Source organism: Pelodiscus sinensis, chromosome 8 (assembly GCF_049634645.1).
Source record: "Pelodiscus sinensis isolate JC-2024 chromosome 8, ASM4963464v1, whole genome shotgun sequence".
Taxonomy (NCBI): Eukaryota; Metazoa; Chordata; order Testudines; family Trionychidae; genus Pelodiscus; species Pelodiscus sinensis.
This window is the reverse complement of record NC_134718.1, coordinates 39,574,826-39,593,594: the sequence shown is the minus strand read 5'-3', so window position 1 is coordinate 39,593,594 and position 18,769 is coordinate 39,574,826. Positions and strand designations below refer to the sequence as shown.

Below are 18,769 nucleotides of genomic sequence, written 5' to 3'. Positions count from 1 at the left end.
AGTCTGAGGTGGTCTGCCAGCAGGGACAGAGATTGGGAGAGGCATGAATGGGCATTGCTCCCCAAAACTGCATCTTTCCACTCCTCTCTCCACCCTAGCAGTTCAACATAGCCCCTAAGTAGGCCCAGGAAGGTCAAAGTGTTCACTGCCGGCCCCAGACTTGCAGCATTCATCATAATCAGGCCTATTGTTGGGGTGGGGGGGGGGAGGGGCAACCTGGGACCCAGTGATACAAAAAGGCCTGGGGCTCCTGGATGCCAGTGCTACTGTGGCAGTGGCCAGAGCCCAGGGCTCTTTAAATCACTGAGGAAACTCCACACATTACACTCTGGGCTGGCTGGGGGAGAGGGGTGGGGGCAGTAAAGGGGCATGACATGGTCTGGGCAGCACTGAGGGCTGGGCTCCTTCCACCTGGGGCTCCCTCCTTCCAGGAATGCAGCTCCCAACCCCTACACCTTGCTTAGGGACCCAGAAATTCTTTCAGCCCCCCGATCACAGTCCTGGGCCTTGGGTTCATACACACTCACAGTCAGTGCAGCACTGTCCTGCCTCCTTCCACCAACCTCCTCCTCCACACACATTTCTGCCAGAAAAGGGCTCCTCCAGCTATTGATTCTCCAGGACGTAGCTGCCATCTGCTGGCTTATTATACTTCCTTCTTATCGCTTGCAGCTGAAGTCAGGTTAATGTCCTATCCATAGACAATCACTTGGAACACTGTGAAAATGCATTAGTGTGGGAGCAAAGGATTATTTTCAGGAATAACGGCATTGCGCAAGAGCGTTTTTCTTGCGCAAGAAGGGGCAGTGTAGACAGCTTAGCCTCATTTGCATATTTCTTGTGCAAGAAGCCACGAGTATAGACATGGCCAACTGGTATAACTGCATCCACATTAGGGCTTGAATCAATGTATCTGTTTTAGTCAACTTTTCTCCTGCAACTGAAATAGTTACTCTGTAAAACTTTAAGGCTACGTCTAGACTGGCATGATTTTCCAGAAATGCTTTTAACGGAAAAGTTTTCCGTTAAAAGCATTTTCAGAAAAGAGTGTCTAGATTGGCATGGATGCTTTTCCGCAAAAGCACTTTTTGCGGAAAAGTGTCCGTGGCCAATCTAGACGCATTTTTGTGAAAAAAAGCCCCGATCGCCATTTTCGCGATTGGGGCTTTTTGCGCAAAACAAATCTCAGCTGTCTACACTGGCCCTTTTGCGCAAAAGTTTTTTTCCCGAACGGGAGCAGCATAGTATTTCCTCAAAAAACACTGATTTCTTACAGTAGGAAGTCAGAGCTTTTGCGGAAATTCAAGCGGCTGATTTTCCTGAAAAACGGACCAGTCTAGGCACAGCCTAAGTGTAGACCAGGTCTGAGTTAGGCTTATAGTCTAATGAGGTGATGAAGATCAAGAAAGCAAGAGACTAGAGACCTCCTGTACAGCTAATCAATCGACACCCAGGCCTACATTTAAAATATAGACATGCAACACATGAAGAGTATACACTAAATTCAGTATTTGCAGACTACAACCTGTGCACACATCAAGTGTTTTGTGCATACAAAAAAAGGATGTGTGCTTTGTCCACATACTTTAAAACATCTTGGCCACAAAGTTTCTGATTAGACTATTGGGCTAGAGCTGTCAGTGAAGCTGTCTGCAAGATGAATTCAGACTTATTTTCTTCCCCTAGTCTTCTGAAAGCAAATAGGCATTTTTTTTCTTAAAAAACAAAAAAACAAACCAGAAATAAAAAAGCATTTTGTAAAACACAAATCTTCTTTGAGTGATGTTTCCGTGGGTGCTCCACTATAGGTGCTGGGCTTGTACTGGTGCTGCAGATCGGAGACTTTTCCATAGCAGTATTCAGCTGGTCCACACATAGACAGTGTTCGCGCTCTTTTGCACAGGTGCGTGGTCCAGCTCCCACCAGTTCCTCTCAACTGTTTCAGGCTGCAGATGGAGTAAACAAATCTCTGGCACCAATAAATAAGGATTTGCGTACTACCTTGCACACTTTGGGGATGTACACCCCACCTATAGGAGACGGCGTTATACCCCTTACCAAAGACATTATGATTACGGTTATAACAGACAACATTGGCAACACCAACAATGGGGCTTTGACCAGTCATGCACCCAACAGAGGCCTCAGAGATGCCATAATCAGAATAACTGTACACAACCCCAGCCTGCCAACAAGCAGCAGCTTTGACTCCTCAGTCTAGAGCATCCAAACCGTCACCGAGCAGGATCACCGTACCACCCACATATTTCACCATCATCTCCGACTTTTTACCATCAATGGGTAGCCATCACTACCGACAAATGGGTTTTGGAGATAATTTGATTCAGCTACACAATACCTTTTCTCTCCATCCACTCCCCACACCCCCTACCCTGTCCCTCTTCAGGGACCCTTCCCATGAGAAGTTGCTGTGCATCGAGGTCAACCATCTACTCTCCATAGGTGCAGTAGAAAGAGTTCCAGACGAGTTCAAAGGGAGAGGGTTTTACTCCCACTATTTCCTCACACAAAAGAAGACAGGTGGATGGAGACCAATACTGGATCTCAGAAAGCTAAACAGATATCTCCAGAAACAACAGTCATAGGGACTCTACCCTGTCAGTGCAAGTGTTTATTGTTAACAATGCAAAAAGGACAATTTGTGGCATAAACAAACTGAGCAATCTTTTCATCTGACAGTGTTTCTCAAACTGTACTCCTCAGAGCCCCAGGGCTCCGCGAGACATCTCCAGGGGCTCTGCGAGGTTGACAAACTGGAAGCATCGATAGGTACAACACACACAATCAGTGGACCGCTGGGATGCCGCATACATTTTTACGCATGTAAAGGGCTCCGGAGCCCAAAAAGTTTGAGAACCGCTGATCTATGATACCTTGTTAGTATTTGCTGGTCCTTATTATGAAACAATCCATGGTGTGAGTTGCATTGGATTATTGAAATTTTTTGACTACTACTGATATTTTATCTGAAATAAGTTTAGTTGCAGCTCTGCTGCTAAAAATACCCATGGATGACTCTGACGTTGCTGCAGATAGACCAAGTCTCTTCCACTTACATGTGATCCTGAAACAAAATTCAAAAGATATTGAATAGTCATTCTTCTCAGTTCTTGCTACATTATTCAGTTAATTATTTACATTTTTCCAGCAAGGATGCAGAGCCAATTGCAAGTTATCAAAAAAGTTAACATTTAATATGCTTCGATTGCACTTAATTTTGGAGCAAACCCAGCTGAACTCACTAGCACTTGAGTTTTTCGAGAAAACAAGTATAGGATGGGGTTCCCTTGGAAAAGCTGAGTTATGCTGAGGTAAAATAGGAAATAGACCTGTTAGGGCATCACCATTATGATCTGTGGCCATGATATTTCAAAATAAGGGGTATATGTTATGTAATATAAAATAAAATGATAGTGCCAATTGGAAACTCTAGATTTCTCTTATTGCAGCTTTCTGTTAGGGATGTGGAAGGTTAACCTGTTAATCACCGAACCAGTAAGTACTTCCACAACCATATTCACAATATGTCAGTCAAGATTCTCACAGACAACATTGAGGCAGTGTACTATATCAACTGTCAGGGCGGAGCACGTTCTCGCTCCCTATGTGTAGAAGCAATCTGTCTTTGGAATTGGTGCATTCAAAACAACAACACACTTGTGGCGTCTTACTTACCTGGAGTCAGCAACCTTACTGCGGACTTCCTGAGCAGGCACTTTGCACCAGATCACAAATGGGAGCTCCATGACGGAATCCTTCAATTCCTCTTCCAAAGTTGGGGGATGCCCCTCATAGATCTTTTTGCAACTTATTACAACAAAAAGTGCAGCTATTACTGCTCCAGAGCGAGAGAAGGTCAAGGAACCCAGGGCAACGCATTCTTACTCAATTGGAACGGGCCTCTTCTGTACGCCTTTCTTCCCACAGTCCTCATCCCCAAAGTCCTGAAGAAGGTCAAAGTGGACAAGACCACCTTGATATTAGTGGCACCCGCATGGGCATGCCAACATTGGTTTCCCTTCTTCCAGAGAATGTCACCATGCAGTCCTTACCCCCTTCCGATTCTCCCTGACCTCCTCACCCAGAACCGGAGGTCCTTGCTTCATCCCCAAGTGCACACCCTACAACTCACAGCATGGCTTGTTGTTGGCTAAGTGCATCTGAAGACCTCTGCTCCACACAGGTCAAGGACATACTGATTCACAGTAGAAGGCAGAACACCCGAAATACTTACCTTTCCAAATGGCATAGGTTCACTTCCAGGTGCTCTGCACACGATATGGAACCTCATTCAACTCCTCTCCATTTCATCCTTGACTATATTCTACACCTGAAACAGACAGGTTTGTCTTTATCTTCTCTAAAAGTGCATCCCGTGGTGATCTCTGCCTTCAGACAACCCATCGATAATACCTCTGTGTTTGCCCATTCCATGTCCAAGAGGTTCATCAAAGTCCTTACAAATTTAAGCCCTTCTAGAAAACCTGTCCCCACACCATGGAACCTGGACATAGTACGTGGGGCCTTAACCTCACCACCTTTTGAACCGCTAGCTACAGATTCCTTACAAATAATGATTATGAAGGTGGTCTTTTTCCTCGCCATCACATCGACCCGCAGGGTCAGTGAGATATCAGCTCTCATGGCAGTGCCTCAATATATGATCTTTAATAAGGACAGTTTTGAGTAGTAGTTTTGAGACACCATCCAGCCTTCATTCCCAAAATCTGCTCAGAATTCCATATCAACAAGCCAATTATCTTACCATCTTTTTACCCTATACCACACACCTCACTACATGAAGCGGCACTCCACACCCTGGATGTCCGTAGGGCACTTGCTTTTTATATGGAATGGACTAAACCATTTAGAAAAACGGACCGACTGATATTCTCACTTGCTGAGCGATCTAAGGGTGAGCCAATATCATCTCAATGTGTGTCCAAAATCATAACTTCATGAATAGATGAATGTTCCTCTGCGCGACGTGTACCTCTTCCAGCACAACTTAGAGTTCACTCTACCAGAGCCATAGCAACCTCAGCAGTCTTCTTCCAGGGCATCTCCTTTAGGAACATCTGCAGAGCAGCCACCTGGTCATCCCACGACACATTTGTTAAACACTACGCTATTCAGCGTCGGTGGCTTTCATATACTTCAGTAGCATCTGCAGTACTCTCAACAACAACCAAGTAGGGACTCCGAGTCCCACCTTTCTGTAAGCTAAGGGTACTGCTACTCAGTCACCTACAATGGAACACCCACGGGGACATCACTCAAAGAAGAAAGTGAAGTTACTCACCTTGATGCAGTAACTGTTGTTCTTCGAGATGTGTGTCCCCATGGGTGCTCCACTACCCACTCTCCTCCCCGCTTTGGAGTCTCTTCTTATATCTTTCAGATTCCAAAGCGAATTCGAGGAACTGGCGAGAGCTGAATCGCGCGCCTGTGCAAAAGAGTGTGAACGCTGCAAGACGCCCTCTGTGTATGCGCAGTCCACCTGAATACTGCTATGGAAAAGTCTCCAATCTGTGGCATGGGGACAAACCCAGTACCTACAGTGGAGCAGCCACAGGGACACACATCTCGAAGAATGACAGTTACTGCACCAAGGTGAGTAACTTTGCTTTTCTCTAATATTAAAGCTACGTTAATTTCAGCCATTGATAGCACAAACAATTTTATCATTATGAATTGAAGGACTAAGTAAATATTGGATTGTGATCAAAGTTACATTGATGTTTATTTTTTAGATAGATATTGGCGCTAAGTTAAACTTTGAGGAAACAATTTATGTTGCTGTCAGCTTTCAGTCCTAGTGACTCATGAAAATTCATCTGATTTAGAAACGACTTTTAATGCTTTATAATTCACCTATAAAAGCATAAAGAAAATCTTTACTTCCAAAATAGCCATTACAATAGTCTCATACAAGCTTTTATCTTAAAACCACCTTATCTTATACCATTGATGAAGCTATTTGAAATCTGGTTTTGGCCACAAGGAGGTGCAAATGGACTTGTAAATAATATTCTGTAGTCTAGTTCCTGTTATGCAGAATCCATCAGCTGTTGTTAGCATCTGCTATTTTTACAGACCTCAAGTACAGGAATTATGTAACTTGTTTCACACAGCTTCTTGGGAGTGAAGACCTAAGGACCCAGTTATCTTCCCTTTTTGCATCATGCATAGCAATTTGTTCTAAAATAAGATGAGAAAGCCTTTTGACTTCATTGCTGTGGTATCTGTTCAGCTTAGGCAAACCCTGAATGACTCTCCCCTCTCTAGCTGCTGTCTTGGGGTATATTGTTTCAGAATAACTGAAGTTATTTCAAAATAACATAGTGCGCCTCTACACAGCAAGCCATTATTTTGAAATAATGTTGAGATGGAGGGCATCTTACTCTGACTCCTGTAACCCTCATTTCACAAGGAATAAGGGAAGTTGAAGGAAGAGTGTTCTTCCTTCGACTTCATACTGCGTAGACAGCGTCAAAAGCAAAATTAAGTTATTTTGACTTCCGCTACGCAATTGAAGTAGCTCAAGTTGCGTTGCTTAATTCAGCTTTTGCTCTGCTATGTAGATGTGCCTTTCTAGAGCTTCACAACTCCCTTTTCTGGTAAGGGGCTTAACATGCCTTAGGACCTACCCTCTGATCTGTCACCAAAACTGTGGACAATAAGAGGAAATTTTTACACCCTGTGCCCACTTGGAGCACTGGAGCACTGATCTTGGGTCTGTATCAAAACAGTCTGGGAAAACAAATCTTCTTCCTTGTTATTGTTTTGTTCTTGATGGCAGTGGACCATTAAGGGTCTGAATTTCCCTCATCAAGTACAGATGAGATTTATATTGTGATTCTCACCCTTGGCAGCTAGGATCTAACTGGGACAGAATTCAAAGGGAGAGGGTTTTACTCCCACTATTTCCTCACACAAAAGAAGACAGGTGGATGGAGACCAATACTGGATCTCAGAAAGCTAAACAGATATCTCCAGAAACAACAGTCATAGGGACTCTACCCTGTCAGTGCAAGTGTTTATTGTTAACAATGCAAAAAGGACAATTTGTGGCATAAACAAACTGAGCAATCTTTTCATCTATGACAGTGTTTCTCAAACTGTACTCCTCAGAGCCCCAGGGCTCCGCGAGACATCTCCAGGGGCTCTGCGAGGTTGACAAACTGGAAGCATCGATAGATACAACACATACAATCAGTGGACCGCTGGGGTGCCGCATACATTTTTACGCATGTAAAGGGCTCCGGAGCCCAAAAAGTTTGAGAACCACTGATCTATGATACCTTGTTAGTATTTGCTGGTCCTTATTACAAAACAATCCATGGTGTTAGTTGCATTGGATTATTGAAATTTTTTGACTACTACTGATATTTTATCTGAAATAAGTTTAGTTGCAGCTCTGTTGCTAAAAATACCCATGGATGACTCTGACGTTGCTGCAGATAGACCAAGTCTCTTCCACTTACATGTGATCCTGAAACAAAATTCAAAAGATATTGAATAGTCATTCTTCTCAGTTCTTGCTACATTATTCAGTTAATTATTTACATTTTTCCAGCAAGGATGCAGAGCCAATTGCAAGTTATCAAAAAAGTTAACATTTAATATGCTTCGAGTGCACTTAATTTTGGAGCAAACCCAACTGAACTCACTAGCACTTGAATTTTTCGAGAAAACAAGTACGGGCAGTCCTCAGGTTACATGGATCTGACTTACATCGGATCCCTACTTACAAACGGGGTGAGGAAACCCCGCACTAGCTGCTTCCCCCCAGCAGACCAGGGAGATGCGAAGCTAGCGCTCCCCCGCAGCAAACCAAGGAGACGCAGAGCAGCTTTTCTCAGCAGACACCTCAGCTTGAGAATAAAGGACTGAGGGAAGTGAGGTGTGGGAGAATAAAACTGAGCTCTGGAGAAATGTTTGGCTAGAGTTTCCCCTACAATATGTACCAGTTCTGACTTACATACAAATTCAACTTAAGAACAAACCTCCAGTCCCTATCTTGTACGTAACCTGGGGACTGCCTATATAGGATGGGGTTCCCTTGGAAAAGCTGAGTTATGCTGAGGTAAAATAGGAAATAGACCTGTTAGGGCATCACCATTATGATCTGTGGCCATGATATTTCAAAATAAGGGGTATATGTTATGTAATATAAAATAAAATGATAGTGCCAATTGGAAACTCTAGATTTCTCTTACTGCAGCTTTCTGTTAGGGATGTGGAAGGTTAACCTGTTAATCACCGAACCAGTAAGTACTTCCACAACCATATTCACAATATGTCAGTCAAGATTCTCACAGACAACATTGAGGCAGTGTACTATATCAACTGTCAGGGCAGAGCACGTTCTCGCTCCCTATGTGTAGAAGCAATCTGTCTTTGGAATTGGTGCATTCAAAACAACATCACACTTGTGGCATCTTACTTACCTGGAGTCAGCAACCTTACTGCAGACTTCCTGAGCAGGCACTTTGCACCAGATCTCAAATGGGAGCTCCATGACGGAATCCTTCAATTCCTCTTCCAAAGTTGGGGGATGCCCCTCATCGATCTTTTTGCAACTTATTACAACAAAAAGTGCAGCTATTACTGCTCCAGAGCGAGAGAAGGTCAAGGAACCCAGGGCAACGCATTCTTACTCAATTGGAACGGGCCTCTTCTGTACGCCTTTCTTCCCACAGTCCTCATCCCCAAAGTCCTGAAGAAGGTCAAAGTGGACAAGACCACCTTGATATTAGTGGCACCCGCATGGGCATGCCAACATTGGTTTCCCTTCTTCCAGAGAATGTCACCATGCAGTCCTTACCCCCTTCCGATTCTCCCTGACCTCCTCACCCAGAACCAGAGGTCCTTGCTTCATCCCCAAGTGCACACCCTACAACTCACAGCATGGCTTCTAGTTGGCTAAGTGCATCTGAAGACCTCTGCTCCACACAGGTCAAGGACATACTGATTCACAGTAGAAGGCAGAACACCCGAAATACTTACCTTTCTTACTTACGAAGTGAAAAGAGCTAGGTGTATAACTTTGAGTTAAATATAGAGAGGATAAGCAAGTACTTTATTTAAATGGTGTACTCAATACCTGAAATGTTTTCCAGTTTGCTTTACAATGACACAAAAACCTAGGGACTTGTACGCATGGTGTGTTAGTCTGTACCAGAAGAATGTAAATTCTAGTGTGCACTAATGTGTTGTGTGGTAACTGGCTCGGGTGGACTCTGCTGGTGTGCACTAAAAGTTCTCTAGTGTGCACTAATCTTGTCCAATTTGATGTGCATGGACACCGACACTTCAGTTTCTTGTGTGATGATGTATTTAAATAAAATAACTAACAGCTCAATTTTGCATCCAGCCTAAGTCAATGTCTCTTACTTTCGTGAGTGCAGGATCAAACCTGAATGTGTAATGAACTAGACACATGTGGGCTAAAGGCACAAGTGCAGCTCCACAGTTTGATGGTTTTCTGATTTTGGAGATTGATTGTACTCATTATGCAGATGAGGGGCTTGTAACAGGATCTGAGTAGCCTAATCAGCCTTATTACTTTGTACACTTTCTAAATGTTCCCACATGGGGGCAAACTGACAAGCAAATTGAGCACAAGGTGATTAACCAATTAGAGAGATTCATCTTGTCAATAAAGTACAGTGAAAAGACAGAGATAGGAGTGAAGGAGAGAAGGCTGGAGGGAAACCAGGAAAACTGAGCCCTGTGTCTGGGCAGAAAGTAAAAGCCTTATGTGGAGTGGTACAACCACTTGTATAACATATGGTAAATAAACACAAACATGGTGTTGTGCTTGGCAGGAGAATGTGTAAGGTCTGTTTACAGAGATCAGAGTCAGGGAACTCTGTCCTTTATAGGGGTTTTTGCAAAATGTATGTGGACCGATTTCTCCCCTTCTCCCCTCAAAAGAGTTTTTTTTGGGGGGAGGGGGGTCATATCTGGGATTTAGGTTCAAGTAAATCTTTAATAGGAATCATAGAAAAATGTAATTCTTTGATGGTATGGTTCATTCCTCAGCATTGAGGCAGAGCTGTCACTGCTTTGATTTACTAAAAGGTAAAATGACAGTTCTCTAAAATGTATGGGGCGAAGTGGCACAGAAAATCCTGCTGCAACCTTTTCTCCTGTCTCTCATGTTCAGGGATATCACACTGGTTTATTTCTGAAACAAAAAACAGGACTATGTAGCACTTTAAAGAGTAACAAGATGGTTTATTAGGTGATGAGCTTTCGTGGGCCAGACCCACTTCCTATTTGACCTGAGGAAGTGGATCTGGCCCACGAAAGCTCATCACCTAATAAACCATCTTCTTAGTCTTTAAAGTGCTACATAGTCCTGTATTTTGTTTCAGCTACACCAGAGTAACACGGCTACATTTCTATCACTATTCTTGGTTTATTTCTAGTTACCATTCATATCTTATAGTGAAAGGGGTTTGGAATGATATTAATGATTTTCTTGACCTGTCACTATAAATCAATTTACAGAATTAGTCTCTGCCTTGTGGGTGGGCTAATCTGCCCACTCTGACGCTGTAGTGCTCTAGATGGAGAGAGATTTCCTCCTGGAGTTCCTGTGACAACGTAGTGTGTGATGTCATTAAATGGGAGGGGTAACGCCTAACAAAAGCAGCACATTCAGCAGCAGCCTCAGACAGCATCAGCATGAACGGCAGCGTGCAGAGCAGAGTGCTGCTAAGTGACAGAATGGATAAACAGCTGGACCAAGTCACTCTGCAGCCCTTCTGGGACTTTGTCAAATCAAAGGAGCCATTCATCACATCACCTTACTTTCCAGTGCTGTTTTCGTTTACAGCTTACATGACTTTCTGTTTTCCTTACATTGCACTGGACTGCCTAAGCACTAAAGTACCAGCCTTGAGAAAATACAAAATCCAGCCTATGGTTTATCCAACTCTGGGAATGATGATACCTTGTATGATTCAATGTGTCTATCACCACGTTGTCTTTATCTTCCCAGTGACAATTGTTCATTGGTACTGGAGACCAGTGGAATTTCCAGTAATGGCTCCAGAGCTTCCGAAAGTCCTGCTGGATGTATCTGTTTGCCTGCTTCTCTTTGACTTCCAGTATTTTCTGTGGCATTTGCTTCATCATAAAGTGCCTTGGCTCTACAAGACTTTTCACAAGGTTCATCACAAGCATGTATCTACATTTGCTCTTAGCACACAGTACTCAAGTGTTTGGGAGTTACTTTCGCTGGGATTTTTTGCTGCCATAAATCCAAAGTTGCTGAAGTGCCATCCTTTGACAGAAACTATTTTCTTCCTTGTTAATATCTGGCTGTCAGTGGAGGATCATTCAGGCTATGAACTTCCGTGGTCAACAAACAGACTGGTGCCATTTGGTTTGTATGGAGGAGCTCCGCATCATGATCTCCATCACCTGAAGTTCAAATGTAATTATGCACCTTACTTCACCCACTGGGACAGACTCTTTGGAACACTTGCTCCTACACGGTCACAACAGTAACAAGGAATTTGTCTGTTACCTAGCATATGTGTGTGTATATATATTTATGGAATTGCATATGCAATGTCTATTTCTACTTGTTTAGAAACAATGATACATTACAAGGAAAACACTAAGAGATTCTCTCTGCCTTCTTTCCTTTGAATATGCCAGCTTTTATAAAGCATATTGTGTTACTGTGTTTTCAACATAGAGAGACAAATATTTTCTTGCTGTTATAAGATGACTTGTGAAATGAATAGAAACAATGAACAGATTTTCTTAGAATTCTTAATGTGCGTACATGTTATTTAAAAAAAATTGCTGCTGGATGGCACTACTTGTATAATCTGGTTCTGTGTTTCTTTGCAAAAAAATTGGATCTTTATATTTCATACCTGAATATATTTTTAATTTTTGAATGGGAAATAAACATTTATATTTGTTTAAAACTATGTTTTGTTTCCTTATATTTGGTCCTCAATTCTCCCACAATGTACATTTCTGTCTACATGCAGTATTGTTGTTAGAAAGACAAGAGAGGGTGAGGTTAATATAATTTATTGGACTATGGTCCTATTGAAGAGCTTGGAAACATGTCTCTCACCAATGGAAACTTCAGAAAATATATTACCTCACCCATGTTGTCTCTCTGGCTATGTCTACACTGCGGGGTTTCCCGGAAAAACTGCCACATCCAAGGAACACGTTTGCTCTTCCGCAAAAAAAGCGGAAGAGCAAACGTGCTCTTTGGGGAACTCTATATCCCTTGCTCTATGATGGATAAGGGCTTTGCCAAAAGAGGACAATCTAGACAGGGCCAAATGGTGGATAAAACTCTTCCGGAAAAGCGATTGGAAAAAGCAACACAAATTATTTCAACAAAGGACTGTAGTATAGACCTAGCCTCTGTTTCTGTCTGCACAAATTTGAAATAATTTGCACTACATTATGGTATAAGAGAGAATAGACAGACTCCTTCATCATTCCTTTAGCACTCCTCCAACCAACTAATTTATTATTGACTTGCAAAACTGACTAGGAATCTGGCTGGAATTTCCACAAAATTTAAGTTTAAAAAAAATTGATTTTCATGAATCTTGGAGGGCATTGGTTGAAAAACAACAAGTTTAAGGCTACTAATAGCATAATTATCAATAACATTGCCAGGGTACTTCAGAAATAAAAGGCTTATAGAAGAATGTAAAGATACAAGCCTAAGGATAGGTCCCGTGTTCCTCTTTTAGCAAAGTAACTTCACTGGGAGTTCTATAAGGGTGTGTCTACACTGCACCCGTAGCTCGCAATAAGCTACACAATTTGAGCTACGCACATTGCATAGCTTATTTCAAAATAGCTTATTTCAAAATTTGGCATTGTCTACACAGCACTTATTTTGAAATAAACCGCTATCCCGAAACATCCCTTACTCCTCATAGAATGATGTTTACAGGGACGTTGGAATAGGGATCTGTTATATTTTTAAATAGCGGGTGCACTCAAAAAATGTGGAATAGCTATTTCGGGATAGTGTAGACTGCAGTGTAAATGTAGCCTTAGTGAAGTAACACAGTATGCGTCCTCTGACTGAAAATCCTGAAAAGCTCCTGCCTTGGATTTCTAGTAAACCATACACAGACACAAGTGAAAGTCTGAGTCTATGGGTTGGATGACAATTATATACGTATTGCACCATCCCCAAATGCACTTGTATTTAATTTTCCTTAGAAGAATTGCACAGACTGTTAAGAGGCTGAGTATCCCAGAATAAAGGCCCTTGTTTCTCTTGGAGACTGTCAGGTTGTATGGTAAAGGTAGCAGCCACACAGAGCAGTGGCTCTGTTTAGCACCAGGGTGAGGGGGTTGAGTTTGAGGGAAAGCCATACAACATTCTTAGCTGCTTAGGATGTCTGTTTTGCTAATGAAATATCTCCATACAAAAATCTGTGAAACACTACAATTTTGTTTACTCTGAAAATATGTTAATTACATAAAATCACATTTTATTTTTAAAAGAGGACTACGGCAACTTAGATGTATTTAAAAGAATATAACCAGCTGATGCTTCCACTAAGCAGAAATAAAGGCTCATCTAATCTGCTTGATTATATTAATCTTAAATATTTTTGGCTGCAATGCAAGGAAAGGAAAGATTCTCTTTTATGGCAAATGGGAGGCAAATTACAAACTCCGATTTCTCTTTAACCAATATACAGGCAGTCCCCGGGTTACGTATAAGATAGGGACTGTAGGTTTGTTCTTAAGTTGAATTTGTATGTAAGTCGGAACTGGTACATATTGTAGGGGAAACTCTAGCCAAACATTTCTCCAGAGCTCAGTTTTATTCTCCCACACCTCACTTCCCTCAGTCCTTTATTCTCAAGCTGAGGTGTCTGCTGAGAAAAGCCGCTCCGCGTCTCGCTGGTCTGCTGGGGGGGGGGAGGGGCGCTAGCTTCGCGTCTCCCTGGTCTGCTGGGGGGAAGCAGCTAGTACGAGGTTGCCTCACCCTGTTTGTAAGTAGGGATCCGATGTAAGTTGGATCCATGTAACCTGGGGACTGCCTGTACCAGCTTTGAAGCAAGTCAAGACTCAAAGCTGTACTCTTAAACTCAGGAAAAATTTCCACTGTCTTCAGATGGCCAAATTCTTAACTTCTGATGATGATTAACAGTGGTTTCAGTGGGCATTTGCTATTATACTGGATATGTGATGCTGTGATGTTGTCCAATTTCCATGTCAAGCCAATGTGTGGAGAGTATCTCTGTTTAAAAATAAAAAACAGAAGTCCATGAACAGATGCTATATGAAACGAAACTGATCATTCAGTAAGTGCTCTCTTTGAGTTGATACTGAGTTAATGCTAGAATAGAGCATGGTCTCTGCTACTGAAAGTGCTGTATTTTGGGCACCTCTCTACTAAGTTAGCATTGCCAAGTGTCCAGACCGGAACATCTGGTCAAAAAGGGAACTTGGCAGCATCTGGTTAGCATACTTGACTGGAGTCTAAAAGTCTGGTTACTTGCAGTGCTGGTCTCAGAAGTGAGCGAGGGAGAGGGACAAGCAGGAAGAGCAGCCTGGAGGAGTGGCTCTGTTTAGCAGCTGTTGACCTTCCCAGCCCCCGCTCCCAGCTGATGGAGAGAACAGTCTGGCTCTTGAATCAGGCTGCAAAGTAGATGTAAGTGCCATCTTGGGAGTGACCAGATTTCCCCACTCTAGCTCCTTGCTCTGGGGATTGATCCTTTCTGTGCCCTCGTTGGGCAGATAGGCAGGATTCACGTCAGCTCCTGCTAGCCAAGCTCTTCAGGTCCCAGGGGATGGAGAAGTGAGTGATGGGGGCAAGGGTGGAGAGTAAGTGATGGAGGGGCATGGAAATCCTGTTGGGGCAGGAGGCAGGGCCTTCAGGGATAGGCGTGTTTGGTTTTCAGGAGTAGAAATTTTGCAACGTTATTAATGAGCTGCAAGTGTGGGGGTGTTTGGCCAAGACTTTGCTTGGATGGGGATGTGGGTTCCATCTATGGGTGTGTCTAGACTTCATCCCTCTGTCAACAGAGAGATGTAGATTAGGCACATTGAAATTGCTAATGAAGTAGGGATTTAAATATCCCTCATTAGCATAAACATGGCCACTGCTTTTTTTCCAAAACGGAGTTTTAAAAAAAACAACAACCAGCAGTCTAGACACGGTTCTGTCAAAAATAAAGCCTTTTTCGACAGATCCTGTAAACCTCATTTTTTGAGGAATACAGGATCTGTCAAAAAAGGCTTTATTTTTGACAGATTCACGTCTAGACTGCCATTTTTTTCGAAAAAACTCTGTTTAGAAAAAAAGTGGTGGCCATGTTTATGCTAATGAGGTGTGGGATAGTTAAATCCCTGCTTCATTAGCAATTTTGATGTGCCTAATCTACATCTCTCTGTCGACAGAGGGATGCAGTCTAGACATAGCCTAGGGCTCCAGCACAGTTTGAGAACCCCAGGGTGGCCATGATTGGGTCCAGGTTTCCCAGGCAGATAATCCTCCACAGCAGGATGGAATTGATGGCCCTCACCACCTGCAGAAGGAGACAAACAAACACACAATACAGAAAACGAGAGAGGGAGTGCCTGAACCCTGGGGAGGTGCCCATCCCCTTTTCCTCCCCTCCCCCAAACACCCCAGAAGCCACTCCCTATGAGGAACCCCCCCCCCCCCAGCAGCAGGGCTGTGTGAGGACAGGAAGGCACAACCCCCTGAGAATGGGACTTCCTCCCACCGCCACACTTCTCAAGGCCCCCTTTCCTGAGGGTCCCCCTTTTCCAGGATTCCCCCCCACCATGCAGGGACTATATCCTGAGAGTGCCCTACCTCCATGAGGAGGGCCCTGATGGTGGACTTCCCCATGCCAAATTGGTTGCCCACCAAACGGTAGCTGTCTAGGGTGGCAAAATTCCAGATGGCGATGGTGACTCGCTTCTCCAGGGAGATGGTGGGCTGCAGGTGGGTGTCACGTCTCTGGAAAGCAGGGGCGAGCCAGGCACACCTCCAAAAAAGTGGCCTTCCTCATGCAGAAGTTTTGCTGCCACTGCTGGTCATTCTATCGCTTCATGACCAGCCAGTCCCACCAGTCTGAACTGGTGTCCAGCCTCCAGAAATGCCTCTCCACAGTGGGTTGCAGTTGCCAGAGTGTAGCTCCTGCACCCAGAGAGAGGGTGCCCAGAATGAGCTTGGGGTCGAGCTCGGTCAGGACCAGGAAGGCAGCTGGCACAAAATGCTGCAGACCTGCAGCATGGCCACGTGGGACCATCACATGCAACGGGGCAGCTCTGCCTCCATGTCTCAAAGGAAAAAGCTGTGACATCCAAAAACAAAAGGGCAACCACAGCAGGCACTAGAAGAGCTTTGCTGTCCCTCAAAGAGGTATTAAGCATGCAGCAGAAGCAGAGAAACGGCTGTCCGGGGGTCCCTTTAAGCGCGTGTCTCTGCAAGGCTCCGGCACCAGCACTCAGAAACAACTGGTGACCTAAAGCCCTGCCTGAAGTGGCTCTAGGTGGCCTTTTATGCAAGAGAGCATCCAATCAGTCTGGACACTCTCTTTCAAAAAAGCACATTGATTTTTTGATGCGCTTTTGAGTGTGGACGCTCTCTTTCGGAAGAAGTTTTTCATAAGATCTCTTGCAAAAAAAGGTTCTTCTGAAAGAAGCCAGCAGTCTAGACAGAGCCAAACAGGAATCACTCTCTCCCTCCCCCTCAAGAACCAGTCAGCTACCGGGCAGCATTACATAGCAGTGCAACCCAAGCAGTAAAGAAGATGCATACCACTAAAATTAAAGGAGGAATTTTGTGTAATCCAAATTGTTACTTCAACTGAAGTGTATCGGATAATCATGGATGATGAGGTCAACCCTCCGAACACTGGCAAAAAATAATATTGTGATAATGTAGCCATGGAATATTTAATGGCTACAGGTGATCAGGCTTTTAAGTCTCTCTCTTCCCCTAAAGAGAACACTGTATTTCTGAAGTTGCCTTCAGCACTATGCAAAGGCATTGTCACTTACTCAAAGTATGTCTACATCAGGGGTCTTAAACGCCTGGCCCATGGGCCATCCTGGCCTGGAGAGTTGTGCAATCCAGCCTTGAAGTTTCTGCCGGTGCTGAGGGGAGAGCCTGTCCATTCTTTCCCCCCACCTCAGGGATTATCAGGGCGCTCTGGTGCAGGGCAACAGCAGTGGTCCCTCCTGCTCCCTGTGGTGGTGCCTGCTGAGTGTGCTCAACATTGCTGCAGGTCTTGCTGCTGTGGGGAGTCTGGACTGGTGCCTCCCTAACCCACTGAGACTCTGGATCTAGATTGCTCAATTGCTCTGGTTGGAGGTGACCTGCATGCTGGAAGTTTGAGACCCTGGTCTACACAAGTAGACAAGGGGTACATCTAGACAACAGGCTTTTGTCAACAGAAGTTTTGTCGACAGATACTGTTGACAAAGCTTCTGTCGACAAAGAGCATCTAGACTGCATCCAGTTCCATCGACAAAGCAAGCCGCTTTGTCGACGTGACAGTGTAGATGCAAAGGACAGTGTAGATGCAATAACGCCTTCTGTCGACAGAACTCTGTTGACAAAAGGCGTTATTCCTCGTAGAATGAGGTTTACAGCCATCCACAAAACTGCTGAGTTCTGTCAATGTTATGTCGACAGAACTCAGCGGCAGTGTAGACGCAAGTATAGTTTTGTCGACAAAAGTCCACTTTTGTTGACAAAACCCTGTAGTCTAAACACACCCAAGATGTGGGACTGCAGTGCATGCTGACTCTTCAGGATTTTGGACTTTTCCCTCTTTGGTCTACAGTGCAACCAAAGCTTGCTGCTCCTTAAGCACACTGCAGACTACTTGAAGCTAGTTAGATCAAAGCTAGTCCTAGGCAGGGTTGGTTGTCACCCACTAAGCTCCCCCATACAATGTCTGCCCAGGGCCTGGTCTATATAGTTGGAATATTAGCCCATGCTGTTGCCTTGTTCTCATAGCTATACTGCAGTCACTCATGTTAGCTTTGATCTAGCTAATCAAAGCTGTCTTTGGAGTGTCTAGGGAGCAGTTATCACACCTCTTGATTGTATTGCAAACATACCCAGAGAATGGGGTTGTCAACTTCCTATTGGCACAAAACCTATCACCTTAACCCTGCTCTTTCTGTGAGGCCCCACCCTGTCCCGCCCTTTCAATAAGGGCCCGCCCCTCACTCACTATATTCCCTCTCCCTCAGTGAGTTGATCTCCATGGGGCTGGGGTCAGAGCTCTAAATGGGCATTTGGCTCTATATGGGGACTCCAGGCTGGGTCCGGTAGCTGGGGTGGGGGAAAGGAGTGAGGACTCCAGCTGGGGACCATGGACTCTGAGGAGGGGCTGGATGAGCAGTTTGAGGTGCAGGAGGGGCCTCCAGCCTTGCATGGTAGTGCTGAAGGATTTGGATTACAGGAGAGGGGTGTGGGTTGTGGCAGGGGCTTGGGGTGTAGGAGGGGATGAGGTTCTGGTGTGGTCTCAGAGATCGGGGCTTGGGATTCAAGAGGGGGCTTCAGGTTTGGGAAGGGGCTCAGGCCCCACAGGAATGAGAGGATGAGGTGCAGGAGGGGATACAGGCTCTGGGCTGGGACTGGTGTGGAAGAAGGGATACAGGCTCTATTCTGGGGGATTATGCTTTGGGGTGGGACTGGGGAGGAGTGGTTTGGAGTGAGGAGATGATGCTCTCAGTCTGGGGGGAAGGACCA

At 44.4% G+C, this 18,769-nt stretch overlaps 1 protein-coding gene across 1 annotated transcript; it reads left to right on the top strand.

Moving 5' to 3' along the window:
• The first annotated feature begins 10,687 nt into the window (after positions 1–10,687).
• CH25H (cholesterol 25-hydroxylase) lies at positions 10,688–12,349 on the top strand. Its single transcript, XM_006121446.4, has one exon. The coding sequence runs from the start codon at positions 10,720–10,722 to the stop codon at positions 11,545–11,547; it is 828 nt and encodes a 275-aa protein (XP_006121508.2). The 5' UTR covers positions 10,688–10,719; the 3' UTR covers positions 11,548–12,349.
• Positions 12,350–18,769: the final 6,420 nt, after the last annotated feature.